Source organism: Danio aesculapii, chromosome 19 (assembly GCF_903798145.1).
Source record: "Danio aesculapii chromosome 19, fDanAes4.1, whole genome shotgun sequence".
NCBI classification, from domain to species: domain Eukaryota; kingdom Metazoa; phylum Chordata; class Actinopteri; order Cypriniformes; family Danionidae; genus Danio; species Danio aesculapii.
In genome coordinates this window covers 44,258,367-44,280,069 of record NC_079453.1, presented here as the reverse complement: position 1 = coordinate 44,280,069, position 21,703 = coordinate 44,258,367, and the positions used below count along the sequence as shown (strand labels likewise).

At 34.9% G+C, this 21,703-nt stretch overlaps 1 protein-coding gene across 1 annotated transcript in view; it reads right to left on the bottom strand.

Moving 5' to 3' along the window:
- Positions 1-21,703, bottom strand: part of nfyc (nuclear transcription factor Y, gamma) — a 45,350-nt gene that overhangs the window by 10,844 nt on the left and 12,803 nt on the right. Inside the window, exons 4-7 of the mRNA XM_056479336.1 lie at positions 19,689-19,801; positions 15,023-15,116; positions 9,055-9,231; positions 784-855 (exon numbers count right to left, since the gene is read on the bottom strand). Of these exons, the coding sequence (XP_056335311.1) occupies positions 784-855; positions 9,055-9,231; positions 15,023-15,116; positions 19,689-19,801 (456 nt within the window). The remainder of the gene's footprint in view (positions 1-783; positions 856-9,054; positions 9,232-15,022; positions 15,117-19,688; positions 19,802-21,703) is intronic.

Below are 21,703 nucleotides of genomic sequence, written 5' to 3'. Positions count from 1 at the left end.
ATGTCATTTTTTCATATGCTGCCACTATCCCAAATTCTGTAACCCAATCTTGAAATGATGGTGGACCTGCTGAATGCCATCCCCTCATAATGATTTGACTTCCAATGATAATACTTATTTTAATCGTCTCAGACATCTTAGGGTTTCATTTTTTTAATGCTTTTTGACAAGTTGTTTTACTATAGTTTGACAGAAATGCTATAAAAAATTAGATTGAATTATTATTATTTATTTTTTTTTAAGTCACTTGACCCATGCAGTGTGAATGCAGCCTCTGTATTAGCAATTTATAGTTGCATGTAAAACATAATTTTATGTTCAATGTGGTAAACGACTGATGACATTTCTTCCGAGAAGTGGTGGAATAATGTGTAATAATATAATTTCCAATGAAAACAAATGAAAACCTGTGCTATTCTGGAAATTTCCTGTTTACATTCTGCAAAAATGCTCTTAAATGACAATTATTATTGTTTTTTTTACATTTAGAAGATATTTTAACTCTATTTATACAAAAATGAAACCAATATTACCATTTAAGTCAAACTAATACACACTGCATAAAGCCAGTAAGAGGACTGAGCTTCAGGCACGAACACCGTATGACCATAGCACCATCTGCTTCTGTTTGCAGCACTGATTAATGTATAGTACGTGATGTATAACACCCAGAGGGGGATATTTTTATAACTGCATTGTGCTTTGAAATGCAGTTCTTATTCTAGTGACAAATGCCCCTTGTAGTCATCAAAGAAGTGCTTTTGCGGGGTTTGAGGTGTTTACCGTGATGGGGGTAGCCTGAGATTGAGCGACCTGCACCTGCTGCAGCTGCTGCATGGTGGTTCCCTGCAATACCTGAGGAAGAGGAGCAAACAATGCCAGAAACAGAGTGAACTTAACAGCACAAGCAAGCACATGCAAAAGCGTATACTCCAACATCACATGAAAAAGGCAATGCACCAAAAAGCAACAAATGAAAAAGTGTGATGCATAGTGAAGCAAATGAACAGACATAAGCTATGATTCCATCCATAGATGGAAATTAAATATGCGCAAAACTGGAATATTGCATAAAAGATGTGCGAATAAAGCATAAAACATTTTGCTGCGGAAGGGGAAGCTGTGTGAATCTTTTCTTTATGCAATAAATTACTTGTGTCTCAAAAGGCAATGCTGACACACAATGAACATTTGAATGAATGTTTCCATAGTAGTTTATGTGCATTCATTCTTATCGAATAAAAATTTTATCCTACTCGGTTACTACACATTTTTTATGCGCAATTTCGAAATTTAGGCACATCCAAAATGTGCATAAAAATAGGTGGATGGAAACAGCTTATATTCATATTAAGTGCACATTTTTGAGTAAAAATATGATTATAAAGGACTTAAAATCAGAATAACTCCTCAAAAATGCCATTATATGCAATTATTTATTTTTTTGAATAACAACACAAATAGCTTTTGGGGGGAAAATTCAAACAAAAGTGCATTGGGTTTAGTGTTGCTAAATAAAAAGATTCTGCTGTGAATTTTAAACGGTTTCATAGTGTAGATTCAGAAATGGTGCGAGCAGGCATTAACTGAAGCATAAAGCAGCAGCAGAGATGAAGCCGTCTGTTACAGCAGATGAGAGAAGGCTCTCGCGTCAAATTTAAAAATAATAGTAGAATAGCAAAATCTGAAAATAATAATAGAAAACTTTCATTTGGAGAAATGACAGCATTTAGAGGCACAAAGCAGTGAGCAGACAGTGAAATGAAGCCAATGCAGTTCTCTGTCCTCAGGTATGAAGATAAAACCCCATTAACAATCAATGTTGCTTAAAAGGTAAACAAAAAAGAGCTTGAAGGAACAAATGTTTTGTCAAAAATGCCCATAAATGTTGGCTGGTATTTTTATGTAGGTACAATTCCCCCCCACTCGATCCACTGGGAGAAAAAAAAAAAAGGTTTGTTTTGGTAATGTTCAAATCAAAGTCTGACCATTTGCACTTGAGCTGCCATATTCTTAACCACGGCCACCTAACGTTAGTTTGCTATGAGGGAATAATGCACAAAAAGCAAGCCCAGCCCTATACTTAATATTGTGTTTCAGTTAGAAGTACAACAACATTCTGTATTTTAGGTTGTGTTTCTACAAACCACATAAGGTTTTATAATACAGTTGCTTGTGAGTCTTGAAAATATTGTGTGACAAAACATTGTCAAAATTTACTGTATTATCTTAAATATAACCGAGTTTGAGCACAATTTACACAGAAAACATGTTCATGATTTTATACTTTGAAGTTTTTTTTTAGCTGCTTTTCATACAACGTGAAAAAAAATGGTCATTGATATCATTATAAAAATTGTGTGCGTGTGTGTGTGTGTGTGTGTGTGTGTGAGATTTTCGGGAAATTGTCATTTATTTGAAATATTGAATAATCTTTTGAAATAAGAAACAACATAAGAGATCCTTTTACTGTCACTTCGGATCAAATTCAAGGAATCCACACTGAATCAAAAATGTGGGATCCAAAAGTTTCACACATATATAAAACGAGCATATATCATTGCTCTCTGTCTCAAAATAAATAAATAAATAAACGTCAGCTGGAAGTATAATATCATACTCTATTAAAGATGGAATTTAAAATCATGTTTCTACAAAACTTTTTCATTTGAATACTTATTATATAAATTTGTTTAAATAGAGTCTTAAACACATTGTGACATATCAGTCACTGCGTACTTTACCAGAACATTAGGTCATTTTTTAGTACAATTTACATCAAAATATGTTAACGCTTCTCTATTTTGTGAACATTTTTGAGCTGCCTTTTATACATAAAAAGTGGATTTTTTTGTAATTAATAATATAACAGGAAACATATTACGAAAACTGATATTAATTTTTAAGATTCCTTAATAAAGATTCAAACGAATGACATTTATTTGAAATTAAAATCTTTTGAAACATCAGAAATGCTTTTAATGTCACTTCTGATTAGTTTAAAGAATACTTACCGAATTAAAAAAGTACATACCGAATTAAAAATAACTAGTATTGTTTTTTTCAATCTCTTTCTTTCTCAAATTCAAAAAATTGCTTTATTGGCATGACAAATGTTATGTCAAAGCATTTATAAAGTTTAAATTAAAAAAAAAACATATACATAAAACATAGTAAACTCCGTAAATAGTAGTAATAAATAATAATAATAATAATAATATTAACAAATGTTATGTCAAAGCATTTATAAAGTTTAAATTAAAAAACATGCATAAAACATAGTAAACTCCGTAAATAGTAGTAATAAATAATAATAATAATAATAATAATATTAACAAATGTTATGTCAAAGCATTTATAAAGTTTAAATTAAAAAAACATACATAAAACATAGTAAACTCCGTAAATAGTAGTAATAAATAATAATAATAATAATAATAATAATAATAATAATAATAATAATAATAATAATATTAATAAATGTTATGTCAAAGCATTTATAAAGTTTAAATAAAAAAAAAACAACATATACATAAAACATAGTAAACTCGGTAAATAGTAGTAATAAATAATAATAATAATAATAATAACAAATGTTATGTCAAAGCATTTATAAAGTTTAAATAAAAAAAACATACATAAAACATAGTAAACTCCGTAAATAGTAGTAATAAATAATAATAATAATAATAATAATAATAATAATAATATTAATAAATGTTATGTCAAAGCATTTATAAAGTTTAAATAAAAAAACAACAACATATACATAAAACATAGTAAACTCCGTAAATAGTAGTAATAAATAATAATAATAATAATAACAAATGTTATGTCAAAGCATTTATAAAGTTTAAATTAAAAAAACATACATAAAACATAGTAAACTCCGTAAATAGTAATAAATAATAATAATAATAATAATAATAATAATAATAATATTAATAAATGTTATGTCAAAGCATTTATAAAGTTTAAATAAAAAAAAACAACAACATATACATAAAACATGGTAAACTCCGTAAATTGTAGTAATAAATAATAATAAATAATAATAATAATAATAATATTGACAAATATTATGCCAAAGCATTAAAGTAAAAAACATACATAAACCATAGTAAACACAGTAAATCGTAATAGTAAATAACTATAATAATAATAATATTAATAATAATAAAAATAATGATAAACAACAACAATATAAAATAAATCAGAATAAACTTGACATTTAACAATCAACATTTTAGGATAAAACAGTAATAATAGAGAATATTTAGATTAATTTAATCTGCTAAATGACTAAATGTTAATGTAAATGTAATTTATAACCATCTAGAAGTGTTTGTGTGTGTCTTTGCAAGCGCATCACTGATGTTTTTATTGGTCTCCTCTCTCTTTTGTGACCGGCGTTAATGTATTGTGCCGCTAGAAGAATACAATCTGTTTTTCCCCTAGTAAATATTGAAGATGTGTTTTATTGTTAAACTTTGTGAATTAAGGGTAAATGCTTTGGAGTTTGGGGAACAATCTCCCTTTAAAAAAATAAAAATACGATGAATAAATGACTTGCAGGTTGCAATTCAGTTCTCGTTTTTAGTGTGACATTTATGAACCCTTCTGTATATGTATTTGTTCTGAGTAGTCTCTAAGGTGACTGCAGCACAACTTTGGCCGAGTCTGACAGGTCAGCAAACTGCAGCTTGCTGAAACAGCACTGATCCTCAGAGAAAGAGAGAGAGAAGGTGAGAAAGAGCACCCGATGAGGAATTAAACCAATAAACAAATGTTAAATTAATATAAATCAATAAAACAGGAGATTCAGTAAAAGGACTGCTGCTAAAACGCTAAACAAATACATCACATTAGAGACAGTCTGGACTTTCTACTGTTCACCTGATAGCGACGTGTGAATGACACCTCTGGGCTTTCAACCTTCACCAATCATGTTTCAAATGATCCTGTAATGGCCTGATCAAAGTAATCAGGGCTCAAGTGTTGCGCGAGAGAGTAAGTGCGATAAAGTTTCAAGGCTTTTGTCCACCAGACCGTAGCATAATATACACTGGGGTAATTACAAGGGCAAACAATGTCCTCTGCTTCTCTTTCCTGCGTTGACACATTTCTTATTGAAACAGGAAGTTTGGGTGGGACGTATAGAAAGAGACGTTTGTTTCGTAAATATAGAGCCATAATTTATCATTTGCAACTTGCTGTGTCATGCAAGATGAGTCATCATTATGATTGCTCGGTGTTAAAAAGCACATTGAAGAAATACCATTACAGAGCTGAAAACTGTATGAAGTAAGTGGATTTTCAATTACCAAGTGACTTTTTTTCTATATGCAGTTTATCTTATCTGGCCATAAAATTAGGCATGCTGTCATTGCCATATATCCTACAGCATATTACTGCCATTAACTAGAGTGTGCTAAGAAATCCTTTCTGTGTCCATTCTGAGATTTTCAAAATGCATTGATATTCTCTCTTGAATTGATTCTAAGCTTAGTTTGTTTTAACAGAAGATGGCGCTCAAGGCTAGTTTTTAAACAGCAGATGGGGCTCAAGGCTAGTTTTTAGAAAGAAAATTACGATCTAGGCTAGTTTTAAACAGGTGCTCAAGGCTAGTTTTCAACAGCAGATGGCGCTCTAGACTAGTTTATGAAAACAGACAGCACTCAAGGCTAGTTTGTAAAAACAGAATTACAGTCTAGGCTAGTTTTCAAAAGCAGATGGCGCTCTAGGCTAATTTTCAACAGCAGATGGTGCTCTAGGCTAGTTTATGAAAACAGACAGCACTCAAGGCTAGTTTTAAGCAGGTGCTCAAGCCTAGTTTTTAACAGCAGATGGCACTCTAGGCTAGTTTGAAACAGCAAACAGCGGTCTAGGCTAGTTTTTAGAAAGAAAATTACAGTCTAGGCTAGTTTTCAACAGCACTCTAGCGCTCTAGGCTAGTTTATGAAAACAGACAGTGCTCAAGGCTAGTTTTAAACAGGTGCTAAAGGCTAGTTTTTAACAGCAGATGGCACACTAGACTAGTTTTTAAACATCAGATGGCACTCTAGGCTAGTTTTTAAACGGCAAACAGCGCTCAAGGCTAGTTTTTAGAAAGAAAATTACGGTCTAGGCTAGTTTTTAACAGCAGATGGCGCTCTAGACTAGTTTATGAAAACAGACAGCACTCAAGGCTAGTTTGTAAAAACAGAATTACAGTCTAGGCTAGTTTTCAAAAGCAGATGGCGCTCTAGGCTAATTTTCAACAGCAGATGGTGCTCTAGGCTAGTTTATGAAAACAGACAGCACTCAAGGCTAGTTTTAAGCAGGTGCTCAAGCCTAGTTTTTAACAGCAGATGGCACTCTAGGCTAGTTTGAAACAGCAAACAGCGGTCTAGGCTAGTTTTTAGAAAGAAAATTACAGTCTAGGCTAGTTTTCAACAGCACTCTAGCGCTCTAGGCTAGTTTATGAAAACAGACAGTGCTCAAGGCTAGTTTTAAACAGGTGCTAAAGGCTAGTTTTTAACAGCAGATGGCACACTAGACTAGTTTTTAAACATCAGATGGCACTCTAGGCTAGTTTTTAAACGGCAAACAGCGCTCAAGGCTAGTTTTTAGAAAGAAAATTACGGTCTAGGCTAGTTTTTAACAGCAGATGGCGCTCTAGACTAGTTTATGAAAACAGACAGCACTCAAGGCTAGTTTTAAACAGGTGCTCAAGGGTAGTTTTTGACAACAGACAGCGCTCTAGGCTAGTTTTTTTTTTTTAAATATTAAGGTCTAGGCTAGTTTTAACAGCAGATGGCACTCTAAGCTAGTTTTTAACAGGCACTCAAGGCTAGTTTTCAACAGCAAATGGTGCTCTAGGCTGGTTTTTAAGAGCAGACGGCACTCAAGGCTAGTTTTTAAAAGCAGATGGTGCTTTAGATTAGTTTTTAAACAGCAGACAGCGCTCAAGGCTAGTTTTTAAAAGCAGATGGTGCTCTAGATTAATTTTTAAACAGCAAACGGCACTCTAGGCTAGTTTTTAACAGCAGACAGCACTCTAGGCTAGTTTTTAAAAAGAAAATTGCACTCTATGATAGTTTTTAACAGCAGATGGCACTCTAGGCTAGTTTAATAGCAGACGGCGCTCTAGGCTAATTTTTAACAGCAGACAGCGCTCTAGGCTAGTTTTTAACAGCAGATGGCACTCTAGGCTAGTTTAATAGCAGACGGCGCTCTAGGCTAATTTTTAACAGCAGACAGCGCTCTAGGCTAGTTTTTAACAGCAGATGGGTGCTCTAGATTATTTTTTTACCAGCAGACGGCGCTCTAGGCTAGTTTTTAACAGCAGACAGCACTCTAGGCTAGTTTTGAACAGCAGATGGTGCTCAAGGCTGGTTTTTAAGAGCAGACGTCGTTCAATGCTTGTTTTTAAAAGCAGATGGTGCTCTAGATTAATTTTTAAACAGCAAATGGCACTCTAGGCTAGTTTTTAACAGCAGACAGCACTCTAGGGTAGTTTTTAAAAAGAAAATTGCACTTTATGATAGTTTTTAACAGCAGATGGTGGTCTAGATCAGTGTTTCCCAACCCTGTTCCTGGAGGCACACCAACAGTACATATTTTGAATGTCTCCCTTATCTGACCCATTAACTTCAGGTTTTGGAGTCTCTTCTAATCTTCTGATGAGTTGATTCAGGTGTGTTTGATTAGGGAGAGGTTGAAAATGTGTACTGTTGGTGTGCCTTCAGGAACAGGGTTGGGAAACACTGCTCTAGGTTATTTTTTAACCAGCAGATGCGCTCTAGGCTAGTTTTTAACAGCAGATGGCACTCTAGGCTAGTTAAATAGCAGACGGCGCTCTAGGCTAATTTTTAACAGCAGACAGCGCTCTAGGCTAGTTTTTAACAGCAGATGGGTGCTCTAGATTATTTTTTAACCAGCAGATGCGCTCTAGGCTAGTTTTTAACAGCAGACGGCGCTCTAGGCTAGTTTTTAACAGCAGACAGCACTCTAGGCTAGTTTTGAACAGCAGATGGGTGCTCTAGATTATTTTTTAACCAGCAGATGCACTCTAGGCTAATTTTTAACAGCAGACAGTGCTCTAGGCTAGTTTTTAAAATAAAATTGTGCTCCATGCTAGTTTTTAACAGCAGATGGTGCTCTAGGCTAGTTTAACAGCAGACAGCACTCTAGGTTAGTTTTTAACAGCAAATGGAGCTCTAGGCTAGTTTATGAAAGCAGACATCGCTCCAGGCTAGTTTTTATAAGCAGACGGCACTCTAGGCTAGCTTTTTACAGCAGATGGTGCTCTAGGTTAGTTTTTAACAGAAGATGGCTCTCTAGGTTAATTTTTACACAGCAGATGGTGCTCTAGGCTAGTTTTTAAAAAGAAATTGTGCTCAAAAATAGTTTTTGACTGCATATGGCTCTCTAGGCTATTTTCAACAGTTAGTTTTTAAACAGCAGATGGTGCTCTAGATTATTTTTTAACCAGCAGTCGGCACAGTCGGGTAGTTTTTAACAGCAAGTAGCACTCTAGGCTAGTTTATGAAAGCATACAGTGCTCAAGGCTAGTTTTTAACAGCAGATGCCCTTTAGGCAAATGATGCTCTAGGCTAATGTTTAACAGCAGACAACACTCTAGGCTAGATTTTAACAGTAAATGGTGCTCTAGGCTAGTTTTTAACAGCAGATGGTGCTCTAAGTTAATTTTTAAACAGCAGATGGCGCTCTAGGTTTGGTTCTAATTGCAAATTTTATAGTTTTACCATCCCATGCCTAGTTTGATTTCCCTCAAATCTGCCATACTTGAGCTGATTTTTTTTAGGCTTTATTTATTATTATGCCAGTATTGTATTACAAATCATACTGACCTGTTACATTGTTCAAGGGTTGTGCACAACATAACTAATGGCCAGAATATCATCATAAATTGATGCAGATGCTAACATAACTACTTGCTATTCTTGGTGTGAAAGAGCCACTAGGGCTCATCATGGCTTATTACTGTAAATCTAGAGTCTGCATATGCACTGCACACTCTTGTGTTTGTGGCGATGGTGTGGGCATTACCTGGCCTTGCTGTGGCTGAGCGATGATAATCTGGCCGGGCTGTAGTGTGGTGGCAGTGGGAGCGGAGACCTGCTGGCCCTGCTGCTGCCCTTGGACCTGCACTGCGCTAGGCTGTTGTGCCAACGTGAAGTAATACTGGACCGGCTCAGTCGGGGCCACAGACTGACGAACTTCCTCCTGCACACAAAAGCTCAATTATAGAGAGCAGCAGTGTTTATGATGATTGCCATATTAGCATCGTTGCTATTATGCCTCTTTTCCACTGAGCGATATGGTTCAATACAGCAGTGTTTCCCAATCCTGTTCCTGGAGGCACACTAACAGTACATATGCTTGATGTCTCCTTAATCTGACCCATTAACTTCAGGTTTAGGAGTCTTTTCTAATGTTATGAGGAGTTGATTCAGGTGCGTTTGCTTAGGAAGGTGTTGAAAATGTGTACCTCTGGTGTGCCTTCAGGAACAGGGTTGGGAAACACTGCAGTACAGTACAGTACAGTATGATTTGGAACGGCTCACTCTGATCACACTTACGTTTTTACTGCCAACATTATCCTTATCTGATAGATTTGGTCAACAACAAAGTTGTGATCAACATAATTATCGGACAGAGCCATATTTTTTATATGCGATCACACATTTTTTGCATTCGTTGTATTATTAGTGTTGTTTTGGCGATGTATTTAAAAATGGCACTTCCTGTGCTGTTGTTTCCCTGGGTTGTTGCATTTGAAAGTGACAATTCCCTGTAAACCAATCAGTGAGTCTATCTCCACCCTTTAGTAGTGTACTGCTGTGTGCCTGGTACCCTTTTGAAAGGGTCCCAAAAAAGTGGTATGGTACTATTCCTTTTTTTGATCCTTCTGTCAGTGGGAACTGAAAAAAAAGGTACCGTAAATGTATTGTACCGCTTAGTGGAAAAAGTCATTATATAGTTGATATACTTAACAATTTCACATTTATAACATTTTTAACAACATAGAATCCACTAAAAACAACTATTTGATAAAAAAATCTATTTCAACAAAGATAAACGATCAATAACAATAACACTTTATTTTAAGGTGTCCTCATTACAGTGTAACTATTCATTTAACGACTGAGTAACATTAATTAATTACATTTACTATTAGGACTGGGCTGATAAACAACATTATATCCAATCGCGATAATTATTATGTCAATAACAATGATAAACTCTGACCTTTTTTACTCTATATTGATCTAACAGCCAATAAAACAGCACAATGTGCAACAATGGAAATCTAAAAGTGTGTTGATATTAAGAGATGTACCAAATTTTGGGCCACCGAAAAATTAATTGGCCGAAAATGTTATGCCGTTTAACTTCAATCATTGCTGGGGTACTCTTTTAAATCTGGAAGCATTGATAACTGATATCGAAATATATATCATTATAGTTCAATATGGAATATAATTATTGAGATTGCATTTTATCCTACTTACTATATGGTTAGTGTTAGAATGCGGTCAAGTTGCATATAATTATGCATAGCTAATTATAATAACTAGAGTACCTACATGAAACATGTAACAAAGACACCTTAAAATAATAAAGTGTCACCCAAAATAAACAACTATAAAAAAGATTCTTTAACTATCCTTGCAGTAAAAATGAATAATGTCTGGGTCCATAAACACATCTTTAGAAGTGTGACATCATAGGAATCTCTCAAAGTCTCTTAACATTAAACATTCCAACAAACAACAAAAGTGTTATTATTACTTTAGGTGACGTAGTTGGAGTGTAACTATTCATTTAACTACTTGTTTGGACATGGGGTTAGGGTAAGTAGATGTAATTATGCAGAATTCATTGTAATTACTATAGTAAGTCAATGGAACACATGAAACTACGTCACCTTAAGTTTAACCCTTCAAAAAAAGCAACATTTAACAGATAAATTGCAGCAGCTGACATGTTGGTACTTCTTTACTATTAAGCAATTGTCAATGATTCAGTCTAATATGACCTATCTGACAACTTTATATACAGTTGAGGTTGGAATTATAAGCCGTCCTGTATATTTCTTTTCCCCAATTTCGGTTTAAACTGAAGATTTTGACACATTTCTGAACAAATAGTTTTAAATAACTCATTTCTAATAACTGATTTATTTTATCTTTGCTATGATGACAGTAAATAATATTTGACTAGATATTATTCAAGATACTAGTACTGAGCCTAAAAGCTATTTAAAGGCTTAACTAGGTTAATTAGTTTAATATGGCATATTAGGGTAATTAGGAAAATCATTGTAAAATGATAAAGGGAAAAAATGCTTAAGGAGGCTAATAATATTGATTATTAATTTAACTGTATTGATATCTTAAACAAACCACAGTATTTATTTCAAATAATTTGCTATTTCCACTCTGTACCCATTCCGTTTGCCACACCAGTTAACAAAGACCAGCTGATTAAGGGCTTTTCTCAATATTAAAGAAAAACACATACAGTTGAAGTCAGAATTATTAGCCCCCCTGAATTATTAGCACCCAGTTTATTTTTTTTTACCCAATTTCTGTTTAACAGAGAGGAGATTTTGTTTCAACACATTTCTAAATATAATAGTTTTAATAACTCATTTCTAATAACTGATTTATTTTGTCTTTGTCATGATGACAGTAAATAATGTTTTATTAGACATTTTCCAAGACACTTCTATACAGCTTAAAGTGATATTTTAAGGCTTTACTAGGTTAACTAGGCAGGACAGGGTAATTAGGCAAGTTATTGTATAATGATGGTTTATTCTGTTGACTATCGAAATAATTTTGACCTTAAAATGGTTCATAAAAAATTTTAAACTGCTTTTATTCTAGCCGAAATAAAACAAATAAGACTTTCTCCAGAAGAAAAAATATTATCAGACATACTGTAAAAATGTCCTTGCTCTGTTAAACAATTCGAGAAATTCATTCATTCATTTATTTTCTTTTTCGGCTTAGTCCCTTTATTAATCCGGGGTCTCCACAGCAGAATGAACCGCCAACTTATCCAGCACGTTTTTATGCAGCGGATAACGGATTTTTATCCAGCCACAACCCATCTCTGGGAAACATCCACACACACTCATTCACACTCATACACTACGGACAATTTAGCCACCTGTACCACATGTGTTCCTCGGAGCACCCAGAGGAAACCCACACGAACACAGGGAGAACATGCAAACTCCACACAGAAACGCCAACTGACCCAGCCGAGGCTCGAACCAGCGACCTTCTTGCTGTGAGGTGACAGCACTACCTACTGCGCCACTGCGACGCCTAATTTGATAAATATTTAAATAATACATACAATTCAAAGGGGGGCTAATAATTCTGACTTTAACTGTATATTCCAACATGACAGCCCCATAAAAAACAGACTTCATAAGCCTTATCTGCTGCTTACATCTCCATAAATTATTTTAGCTCCGTAACATTAGAGGCGGGAGGAAGATAAATAACTTATAGGCAAGCAAGAGCGAGTAACGCAATCTTCTAGCTGGACAGAAACGAGACCTTCAGCTGCAGACGGAGGCCTGAACTCCCACACTCGAACCGCAGCATCATGGCAGACCTTCGGCTGTCGGCTATTCGTCCCCCATGCATTCCTGAAGATTCATTTTGTGGCAAAGAGAGTAAACATCCCTCTCCCAGCTTGGTGACGTCACAGCTGAGAGTGTAGGATGTTTACACACCTGGCCACACAAAAAAAAAACGCCGCAGGACTGTAAAACCCACCGGTGGCAAACAAAGACAGTGGTTTAGGTAGCTGTGAGAGCTCGGATCAGTGGGCATATATTCCATTCTTTCATGTGCAGACTCTCTTCTTACTCTGGTATTTAGAGTTACTTGTATGTGATTTTAGTTTGTTGCAAAAAAAATGTTTCGTTGCCTTCAATGCAAAGAAATGTTGGTTTAATCATGATTTCAATGAGAATTGAAAGTCCAACACATTCTGATGAGTCAACTTCAAAGTCAGTCAATTGTAAATGCTGGCAAGTCTAAAAAAAAAAGGGTGTGTGTGGTTCAAAGAGTTAAGCGCTAAATAAAACTGTGATATTAATTAGTTTTCATTTTATCATACATATGTACCTTGATTACTAAATTGTCACTTACTCTAGTAATAGTTTTTATACCCATAATGTGTCAGCCATATTCAGGAGGAAGGTGATCTGATGACATTTTAAAAGATTAAATAAGGATTCAAAAATAACATGTAATTGTCATTTTACATCTTTATACATCATCCTTCAAACCCCTTAGTCAATGTCTTAAAATACAAAATTGTTATATCAGGGGATTTGTCTCATTTTTACATTCATTTGTGTTGTGCTGAATGATCATGGAATGTCATTTCATTCATAGGTTTAATTTTATTTTTGACAATTTATTTAAAGCATTAAAGCAGACACGTTAATTGCATTCAATATGTCTTCTATATTGAGACATATAAAACCACTTTTAGGAATTTAAATTTATGCAAAAAAATATATTTATTATAATATACTTGTTATAAATATGTGTATGTAATTATTTTATTATAAATTATTATTACTATTATTATTATTATTATTATTATTATTATAAAATAAAATTAAATGAACAGTGAATTTCGAAATAAGAATTATAATTATTATTATTATATTATTAATTTAATCTGTAAAACATTTTAATTTACTTTTATTATAAAATAAAAGAAGAATTATAAATTACTACTATTATTATTATTTTAAATTATATGATTATTATAATTATAAATTATTATTATTACTATTATTTTTAAATAATTTTTTTATTTAAATACTATTATAATATTAAAACTATATAACTATTAATTTTGAAATTAAATTAAGAATTCTAAAATTATTAATATTTTAAACAATTTACTTTATTTTAATAATTGTATGATTATTATAATTATTTATAAATTATTATTACTAATATTATTTAAAAAATATTAATTTTATTTTTATTTAAATATAATTATTATAGTTTTATTTTATATATTTTTATATTAACAGTGAATTTTGAAATTAAATTAAGAATTATAAATTATTATTATTTAAAAAAATAATTGATTTTATTTTATTGTAATATAAATTACTTGATTATTGTAGTTAATCATAATTATGATTACTAATATTATTATTATTTAAAAATATAATTCAATTTTTATTTATTTAAAATTAAACAAATAATTAATGATTTGAACTGTAAATTTTGAAATTAAATTGAGAATACTATATATATATATATATATATATATATATATATATATATATATATATATATATATATATATATATATATATATATATATATATATATACATACATACATATACATACATATACATATACATATACATACACATATACATACATACACCAGAAAAAAGCTTATAGATGCAAATGTGCATGTGTGTAGGTTTTAAAAAAAACTGCTAATGGACAGAAGCATTTGAATGAAGGTGTGACTGGCAACATCTACAGTGTAAACACAAAGCACAAGTGGACGCATATAAATCATAAATTTTCATGTTAAAGTTCCTCATTTCAACTGAAAGAACTGAAGTACTCGAATGACTGGTAACATTAGCAGCTAGTGGGCAAAAAGATGCATTTCTCTCTGCCAGAGCTGCGACATAAAACCACAATTGGCAGCTTTTGGAGCTGTGCATATGATTCTATGGTCACATTCATACAATATAAACAGACTAAATGCATAAATATGATGTGTGGTTGTGCAGAGTTAAGGGAAGCAGAGTGCTGCAAACATCCGACTGAAAGCCTTCACAAACCCTTCACCCAGCTTCCAGTCAAGGATGTTTACAGCGCCCCAGGCTGCCAGAAACGACACAGCACCGTCTTCTCTTCACATGCTGTAGACTGAAAAAACAAGTAATGGAGATGCTGATCAAATTTGACAGCTTGAGGTGCCTCTGTTTTCCGCACCTGTCGTTTTGGAGGCTTCAGGTCATCCCGGGGGACGATATCGATGAGGAAGTCAAACTGGTCAAACTTAGTGATGGCCATGGCAATGTCATTCCTCTGTGAAACAACATAAGAACAGAGTCAAAAACAACATCCAAAAGAAATGCTAGAACACCACGACATGATGTTTATCTGCTTGTTAAACTGCCAAACAACAGAAGTTGTGTTTTTTCGAGACCAGGTCACTTGGTGCGTTGACTTAATCCTTGTCTCCTATACAAGTTCATTGCTTTTTATGACGGTATAGAAACTTATACCGTAGCTATTTTTAGATACAGCGGTATACCATATTACCACCCATGCCTAGTACTAAGACTGACCGAAAATGAAAAGTTGCTATGGCAAGGATCTATACTTTCATTATGGCGTAATTATCAAGGAACTTTATTTCCATACAATGACCACAGCAGGCGCAATGACATTACACAGTGCCTAAAAATTTTGCAACCATGGAGACATTTGATAACTATTTTCAGGTGCTCCATAATATCATAGACAATGTTTTTGGAAAAAACTCTTAGGTCATTTGAGCAAGATGCTAATGGTCTAATGCGATTCAATGATCTATGCTAAGCTAAGCTAAAAGTGCTCCTGCCAGACTCAGAAATCAGATGAATGAATTTGAAAAATAGTAAAACTAAACTGTTTAACTCTAGAGAAGTAGAGAAGTTGTAATATTAGCCTATTTTGTGTAAGTGGAGTATTACTTTAAAAGTTATGAATTATGGAATTTTGTTTACAGGTCAAAGCCTCTACTCATTTAAACTCAGCAGTCACTTAGACTACTGTCTTATCACACAGTAAAGTGAATCTTTTACAAAATCATGGTGTTCTTTAATTTCCCAGTACTGGATTACAGCTGAAAGGGCATCCACTGCGTAAAACATACGGTGGAATAGTCGGCGGTTCATTCCACTGTGGCGACCCCTGATAAATAAGGGACTAAGCAGAAGAAAAATGAATGAATGGTGTTCACTATAGTCTATGGACATATTTTAATGATTTATAGAAGATGAATCACTGTCTGGGGTGTCACAGTGGCGCAGTGGGTAGCAGAATCGCCTCATAGCAATAAAGTCACTGGTTCGAGCCCAGGCTGGGTCAGTTGGCATTTCTGTGTGGAGTTAGCATGTTAGCATGTTCTCCCCATGTTGGCGTGGGTTTCCTCCTGGTGCTCTGGTTTCCCACCACAGTCCAAACACATGCGGTATAGGTGAATTGGGCAAGCCAAATTGGCCATAGTGTATGTGTGTGAAAGTGTATGGCTGTTTCCCAGTGTTGGGTTGTGGCTGGAAGGGCATCCGCTGCATAAAACATATGCTGGATAAGTTGGCGGTTCATTCCGCTGTGGTGACCCCTGATTAATAAAGGGACTAAGCCGAAAAGAAAATGAATGAGTCACTGTCTGACCATCTGAGATTAGGCATGGATATAAACACTGTGATTTTCAATAGCATTACAGCTAACTGTGAGCATACAGAAACTGACTCGTGACGTCAGACTCAACAAGCAGACCGTTTTGTTTAACAATGTAATATAATAATTTATCACTTGCTACATCAGCCCTTCTTAGTGAACACTGACACCATCTCTACCCGCAGAGCGTCTACTAGTGGTATTTTCCACAGGATATTGGCTGTAAAGACCACCCATTGTCACCCCCCAGATCAGCAGCTATTTTTAGCAGCATGATTAATATCTGGTGGCGAAGGGTCACATCCATGCAGTTGTTCCATTGACGACAGTTGTCCGTGGCGACACCGATTGGCGTGATGCCTCACATGGAACTGTGGGCCAGCTGCACGCTCACAGGCTGTGCGTTAACAACAATCTACATATTAAAGAGAGGCCGTACAGTCATTACAGCTTTGTTCAGTAACAAAACCTGTTGCCCAACACCGCACCGGAAAAAGGCTACGCTCAAATGAGTGACTATACTGTAGACTCCGTAACATTACATTAGTTTCCAATCATTTTGCATTAAAAAAAGTTATTAAATATTACATTTTTTAAATTAAGCAAAACCCATAGTATAAACACTAAATACACTCACAGGCCACTTATATTAGGTACACTTTTCTAGTACCAGGTTGGATGCCCTTTTGCCTTCAGAACTGCCTTAATCCTTTGTGGAATAAATTCAACAAGCTACTGAAAAATTCCACAGATTTTGGTTCATATGACATGATAGCATCACGCAGTTGCTGCAGATTGTCAGCTGCACATCCATGATGCGAACTCCGGTCCTCCATATCACAAAGGTGCTCTATTGGATTGAGCTCTGGTGACTGTGGAGGCCATTTGAGTACAGTGAACTCATTGTCATGTTCAAGAAACCAGTCTGAGATGATTCACACTTTGAGAAATGGTGCGTTATCAGCTGGAATCACAGTAGATCAAGCAGTTTCTGAAATACTCTGACCAGCCCATCTGGCACCAACAATCATGCCACGTTTACCTTTCTCCCATTCTATGCTCGGTTTGAACTGCAGCAGATCGTCTTGACCATGTCTACTTGCCTAAATGCAAGTTGCTGCCATGTGATTGGATGATTAGAAATTGCGTTAACGAGCAGTGGACAGGTGACCTAAAAAAGTGGCCGGTGAATGTATATGACATAAGCCACATGATACTCTTTTGTGATTTATTCGCATCATTAAAAAAAAAAAAAAAACAATAATCAACATTTTCTACAAGCATGTGTTTAGACAATGACCAGTAAATGACATTTTTTTAACAAGACTTTCCCTTTCATAAAAAAATTTAATTTTATAAAAAAAACTATTCTTGGTGCAAGCATTTAGAGACCACTTTATGAGTATCATTCAAGGTTCAGGACAGTGTTTGACAGCCCAGGGAAGCAAAATCAGAAGAAGAAAAAAAGTGGGTCATGGGAGAAGTACTTTTAGACTCCACGCTACAGTGGAACAGAGATAAGCCCTGGGGGGCTGTGAGGGGGCTCTTCCCATAAAGCTATGTCACAGCTCCAGCACAAGCTGCATTTGGAAGAACCTTTTTTTTCCTCTTTGGTTTAATGGTTTGAATCTGTTCACATGTAGGGAAAATGATGCTAGAAATAGTAAGGTGCAGTCACGTTAATGAGATTTCACAGATAATAAAAATCCATTGTCACTTGTGCAGGGAAGCACAGCTTAAACAGAACTTTCAAATTAAGCAATTTTTACAGGTGAATGCAGCGTAAATTTGCATCACCAACAGGAACATAAGAAATATTTGCATGGGGAACTTTTGTCAAAGCACCACTTGAGTCCTATTTAAATGGCTGGATTTTACTAAACTCAACTGCACCTTAATGTTTTACTTTTTAACCATTATGATGACACATATTGTCGCTTAACTTAATTCAAAGGAACACTAACGATATTACGCAGCACCTGAAAATAATCCCCAGCTAGGTATCTAAATAACAGGACTGCGTATTATCATTGTGCCTGCTGCAGTCATGGTACACCAGCAAAATTATTTTTATGAATTATTATGCCATAGGGTATAGTTCCTAGACATATCGGTCTACAAAATAGCAATGGAACTAAAGAAGGGTCAAACTTTAAATATGAAATTTATCTAAATAATTATTATATTATAAATTGGAAAATTATCAAAACTTTTTTTGGAAATTTTTTATGCTAACGGTCTAATCTGATTCAATGATTTATGCTAAGCTAAGCATAAAGCCTATTGAGGCAAGCCTGAAGAGATTAGCCTAAAAAGCATAATGGTTATGCGAACACTCCTACAAAAAGGGAGGAGACCAAAAGCCGCTATGTGATTGGCTAAGAAGTGCTTTCATCTGACTAAGCTAGCAGTTACAGGTTTTCCAATGGTAATACAGACATTTTCATTCCCCCCCACAGTAAGAATCTCTGGCTAATAGTTTTCACACCAGATCCAGAAATCAGCTGAATGGAAAAAAATATGGTAAAACTCAACTGATTAACTTTATAGGAGTAAAATTTGTATATTTGCAAAATAAGAGTGGTGTTCCTTTAAGAAACTAAATGCTGAATACTAAACATTGGAAAAGTAAACTGTTACTTGATGCATTTTAGTCAATCCAAAACCTAAATATAAAAAAGGTATATGAAACGTCTAGTATATTCCATATGTTTTGTTACTTTTAACAAGTTTCCTGATTTCTTTGAGAGGAGGGTCTCTGGGTGAATGCATGAATGGGATTTTTCTGACATTTCCGTCTAGTATTGCAGGGCCTTAACCACCAGACTTGACTGATAATAAGACAATATTATCTTTTCCTGGCAGAGATGGTGAAGTAGACAGGAAACAATAACGGGAACATAGTGGGTGGGATCAGGAAATAACCAGAGCTTGTCTTAAATTAAAATCAAACTACCATACATGTAACACTCATTGGAATTGGGCTGTGAAATACATGGTGCCACTTTAGCCGAGGTGACCCCAGTCTGAAAGCCAGATCGGGGTCATTTCCTGATCCCACCCAACATCTTCTCTATCATTTCCTGTCGCTTCTACCATCTCCATCCCACAGAAAAACACACACACACAAGATAATTTTGTCCCAGAAAGGAGTTATCTCAGCAGGCTTGGGCAAGGGGTCAAAGGGAAGTTGGGGATGGATATGACTGACCTGTGTGTGCGGCGTTTGTTGTCCTCGGTGTGGATCCAGGCTCTGAGAGTGAGCTCGGTGATGAAGATCTGTGCTGCTTTGGCAAACAGCACTGGCGCCTCAGCACTGATCATCTACAAAGGGTTATCAAAGCAAATCAATACAAAAGGAAATAAAAGCGCATCATTTCATCCAGACACTCGCTACACCAATGCCCTTCATGTTTCGGCCTGCCGTCAGACATGTAGTGTCCTAAGAGGCTACGTCAAGTTCTGACCCAGGGTCTTGGCCATGTCATCTCTCCTGAGCTCTTAATTGCCTTGGCTTTTCTCTCTTCCACTCTAAGCTGTGGGTTATTTTAAGCGTCTGGACACCACCCTGACCTGATGCCTGCTTCCCACGCGGCTAAGGGCCTGTATGGGAAGATCACGCCCTGTGGCTTCTACAGCATCACTATATCTTTGTGTACTCTTTAGCTGGGCACAAAGCAAAGGTCTGTGTGCTTTAGAGTTTAACAAGCTCATTATAACCAGCGAGTGTTAAAACTATAAAGCAAATACACCTACACTTAAATCCAATTGTACCTATGTCTCTCTATCAAACTGTGCTACAAGGCCATCAAGTAGCTATGTTTCCATCCAAAGATACAAATTAAATTTATGCAAAGGGTACAAAATCGTCACTTCCTGATTAACTGGCGCCAAATATCAAAAGTAAGAACGGAATTTGCTGCCTCAATCTTTTCTTTATTTAATAAATTCCTTGCGCCTCAGAAGACAGTATGTCGACATGCAATGAATACGTGGTGGCATTTAAGCGTAAGATGAGGAGCACAGATGCTCTTGATAATTCTGGAGGTAATAAATAATATTATAATACTAATGCTAAAATGGTTAAACATTTTAGAATGACCAAAATAACATTTCAGATGATTTACAATTCAATTCACCTTTATTTGTATAGCGCTTTTACAATGTAGATTGAGTCAAAGCAGCTTCACATAGAAGATCATGGTAAATTGAAACAGTGTAGTTCAGTTTTCATTGTTTAAGTTCTGTTCAGTTTAGTTCAGTTCAGTGTGGTTTAATATTCACTACTGAGAGTCCAAACACTGAAGAGCAAATCCATGCGCAGCTCTACAGATCAGCGACCAGGAAAAAAACTTTACCAATTGGCGAAAGTGAAGAATTAAAAAACCTAGAGAGAAACCTGGCTCAGATGGGCACGACCATTGACCATTCTCCTATGGCCAAACGTCTTGTGCAGAGCTGCAGTCATGTGCTCAGCCTGCTGGTTTGTCCAATCACATACACAATTTTATCATCACATGATCTCTTATAACAAAATCACATGACTTTAATATGCATACTGGAATTTGTTCAGTAAAAGTGTTTCCATTGTGTTTTATGATCATCTTTTCCAATAGAATAAAAAGTTTATCCTATTTTTTTTATGCGCATCTTATCCTTTCCATTTGTTTTTTTTATGCGCACATCCAAAAGGCGCATAAAAATAGGTGGCTGTAAACATGGCTAGTGTCTTAGTCTCACTTAAAGGGATAGTTCACTAGAAACAATTTATATTGTTAATATTTGCTCACCTTTTAAGTTGTTTCAAATTAATTTCTTCTGTTAAACACAAAAGAAGATCATTCAGAAAATGCTAAAAACCTGTAACCATTGACTTTCAAAGTACTAGCTTTTTTTCTATCATATAAGTTAATGATTACAGGTTTTCAGCTTTTTTTTATACATCTTCTTTAGTGTTTAATAGAAGAAAGAAACTTGTAAAGGCTTGAAACGACCTGAGGAAGTAAATTATAATTTTTGGGTGAACTATGCCCTTAAAACTTTGCTCAAAGCACTAGTTCTCTTGGTGGTGTTAAAGCTATGTTCTTATTTATGTTTGAAGGTTTGTTTATATGCTTGCTGCATATGGCAAAGAGAGTAAATATTGGCCATACACAGAACTGAGGCTGTTAACAGAAAAGTTATTTTTAAGTTCTTAGAAAAAGTCTATTCATTGTTTACACACTA